The sequence below is a fragment of the Phalaenopsis equestris genome, unplaced genomic scaffold, assembly GCF_001263595.1.
Source record: "Phalaenopsis equestris unplaced genomic scaffold, ASM126359v1 Scaffold001081, whole genome shotgun sequence".
Lineage (NCBI taxonomy): Eukaryota > Viridiplantae > Streptophyta > Magnoliopsida > Asparagales > Orchidaceae > Phalaenopsis > Phalaenopsis equestris.
This window is the reverse complement of record NW_018165520.1, coordinates 326304-329934: the sequence shown is the minus strand read 5'-3', so window position 1 is coordinate 329934 and position 3631 is coordinate 326304. Positions and strand designations below refer to the sequence as shown.

The window sequence follows — 3631 nt, the reverse complement described above, 5'->3', positions numbered from 1 at the left end:
AGCAATTGAGTGTCTGTCTTGCATGAGTATAACTCCTATAGCAAAGTCTGAAGCATCAGTGTGCACTTCATATACCTTAAAATGATCAATAAGGTTGAGTACATGCTCTTCGCTGATTGCCTTTTTGAGGTCTTCAAATGCTTCATGACACTTACCTTTCCATTCCCACGACTTATTCTTCTTGAGTAAGTCCGTCAACGGAGCAGCTCTTGTGCAGTAGCCCTTTATGAATCGCCGATGGTAGTTAATAAGTCCCAAGAAGGATCTTAGTTAGTGTACCTTGGTAGGATGCTCCCAATCTTAGATGGCTTTCACCTTGCTTTCCTCCATCCATTATTTGGTTGTATGTTTCAAGATTTAAGGTATGTGGGCTAAGATAAATCATTAAATACAATAAATCTCATGAATGATGAGATTTAACAAATACACATTTTTATGCACTACTCGAAAATATGTAAAATGTGAAGTTTATGTATTAGATATATAAATACATAAGAATTGAGTGGCACGTAAGTAGATCTTCCCAATTTATAAAGCTACTTAATTTCGCGTATATAATTCCATCAACAATCCATCACTACAAAATGAACTCTTCTTCCAAAAACTCCTACTTAGAAGCCATGAACGCTAAGAATCTAAATAGATAACTCTATAAAACAAGTTCTTCGAAGAGCAAAATACCTCAGCAAAAACAAATCTTGCCCAACCTCACTTTGGAAATATTCATGAAGAACCTGCCATTTTTACTTCTGAAATACTTTCCAATTTTGAGACATTATCCTTTTTTTTTTTTAATCATGAAATGCTCTGCGAGAACATCAACAAATTGTTGAAACTAGCAGAGTCTTTAGAAGAACAACATCAAATTGTTCCAAGACAAGCTGCCATGATGGCTTTCCCTTCTCCTTTCTGAGCTCATTACACCTGTATCTCTCTCGTCTGTTCTCAACTTCATATAAGCTTCAGATCTTTCTCTAACTTCGCACTGTACTCCTCTGCGCACTGCTCAACTTCATATCCATGTTCACATATAATATTCCTTCTCATATAATTAAACAATAGTGGGCGAAACAATGCCAAGAAATCAGTAAATATAAATATACAAAACGAAAAAAACAAAAAACTATACCTTTAATTCAACCAAGCCGTCCATGAACTAGAGCTTGTCATCGTCGAATAGAAGCGGCTCCCCCGACCCGCTTCGCAACTTGATGCGGCGGAGCACGCCATCAATCGCAACATCAAACGCATCCTTCCTTGAACGGAGACCGGCCGAGCTGCCATGTCGGCGATACATCACACGAGGCGCAAGCTCCAGTACTTTCCGCCGCATCCGCCGCACATCCTTGTCGCTGACCCCCTCCAGCACGTCGGCTACGTGGACGCCACCGAACACAACCTCCTCTTTCGGAATAAATACTGAGAACTTCTCATAGTCATCTGGCGGTAGATGCCATCTGTACTGCAACCTCGCCGAGATCTCCTCGAAGAAAACTGGGATGCAGCCGGCGATGATGGCGTCGAACGTCGAGCGTCGTGTGTGTTGGGGTATCGCCAGGTGGCTGTAAGCAGAATCGCGAGCGGAGCATTGGCACCATGTAACGAATCGGGTCGTGGGAGCAGGCGCCGTCCGAGCAATCGACGATCTGACAGACATCGGTGCGGTTCTCGCATTCCGCTCGGATACGGGCGCCCCCCCCCCGCCCCCCCCCGCGGGGGAAAGGGAGGGGGGGGGGGGGGGGGGAGCGGCTTGCGCGGTCAATCCAGGATTCGAGTCGATCGAGAGTGGCTGGATGAAAAGAGGTTGGGTGGGGGATGGCGTGCTCCTGCCATGGATCTGGGCGAGATTCAACGGTGAGGACGGTGAGGTTGAGAAAGGCAGGGAGGTGGAGGAAGGACGTGCCCCAAGAAGGAGGGTAGGAGGCTGGATCCTGCGAAAAGTCCCAGGCTGGGCGGGCAATCACGAGGAAATGGTCATGGCCTGAGCGGCGAGCCCAGATCTGGGGATTATCGTCATCGACAAGGAAGCGATGGAGGTTGAGGCCGTGCTGTGCAGAATCGTTGTAGAGATGCGGGGAGTACAGGTAAGGGAGGGCGTCAAGAGATGTATAGTAGGGGACGAAGATGGCGTTCGCGCGGGCGTGGTCGGCGGTAAGGCAGGGGTATTCGTTGAGGCGGCGGTGGAAGAAGGGCTCGAGGTAGTGGGAGTCGGTGCGGTACCAGGAGAGGGAGCGGTTGTGGGTGCGGGGGCCAAGTCCATGGTTGGCGAGGAAGGGGCAGAAGTCGTCGGTGAATATTGGGAAGGATTTGCAGCTGCTGAGGAGCTCTGTATTAAACTGCGCCGGCAACTCCCGGATGTGAATCCATCGACCCTCACACTCCTCGTCAGCCTTCTTCTCGTTTTCATTTCCTTTACTTCCAAGACCATTTTTTTTGGGAATGGATCTGGCGAGTGCAGGCGATGCAGTCAATGCTACAAGAAAGGAACATATAAGAAATGAAAAGACGGCGATGGAGGATGAAGAAAACCGGACTTTCATGTCGGGAAGAAGAAGCGACGAAGGGGAAACCAAGCTGAGATTCACGGTCTCTAGCTCTCATATATTCAACCAGGGATCTATCGAATCTGCGGTGATGGGAGTGGAAATCTGCTTTTCTTCTAAAATTGTTTAGGAGAAGATAGATCTATGCAGAAACTTCCCAATTTTTTAGATTTTGGGCAGAAGATTGGGCTGAGCGAGTGCGCGAGGAGAGTGCAACGTGCGGTGGAGAGCCGGCCTCCGCTAGGGTTCATAACCGTAGAGACATACATGGCTATAAGGGGTCAATATGCATTACGCTAAAAACTCTCTTGTGAATAAAAATTAGGGTCTGTTTGGGGCAGCTGCAGCTTATCCAGCTTCTGCTGATAAGCAGCTTATCCTGATAATCTGCTGATGAGCAGCTGATCCGGATAACCTATCTGGCTGTTTGGTTGACGCTTATGAAAAACAGCTGATTGTGAAAAATTGATCATTTTGCCCATGTTCTGAATAAACAGTTTAGCTGTTTGGTTAGTGTGTTTTGTAAACAGCTTATTTGGATTTTTTTTCATTATATAATCTGTGCAGCAGAATCTGTTCTTCCTAAACAATTTAGCAAATGGTACAAAACTCTGGCTAAACAATTTAGCAAATGGTACATCCCTTATTTGTAATAAAAAAATTATGTTAAACCTGTAATTGGAATTACAACTTCAAAATTCTTAAAATTCTTCAAAATGACTTTAAAAGTGAAATATGTCTTTTCATCCAAGAGGCAACATGTATGTAAAAATAGAAGTTTATGTTTTGAACATGTAAATATACAAGAATTTATGTGGTATGCGTGTAAACTGCTTAAAGGAACTACTTCAAGCCAACCAAAGGCAACAGTGCCTAAAGAATACATTATTCATGATGCCAACAAAATCATCTAAAAGTAAGGCATATAATAGATTGTCCTTATCATACAGTTAAGCATGCAATACAAGTATAGGGAATATATCATAAAGCAAACCATACTAGGTTCAAACAACATACCTAGCATATACTAGGTGCAAACAACATACCTAGCTTTACATGCAAGCTAGAGGCGGACATAGTTGTGTACC

At 44.8% G+C, this 3631-nt stretch overlaps 1 protein-coding gene across 1 annotated transcript; it reads right to left on the bottom strand.

The window, feature by feature from the left end:
- Window positions 1-752: 752 nt before the first annotated feature.
- On the bottom strand, window positions 753-3066 carry LOC110033048 (probable xyloglucan galactosyltransferase GT19). Its single transcript, XM_020736899.1, is given in 3 exon segments — window positions 753-1039; window positions 1130-1543; window positions 1545-3066. Coding segments are annotated over 2 exon segments (1383 nt in total). The 5' UTR covers window positions 2541-3066; the 3' UTR covers window positions 753-1039; window positions 1130-1156.
- Window positions 3067-3631: the final 565 nt, after the last annotated feature.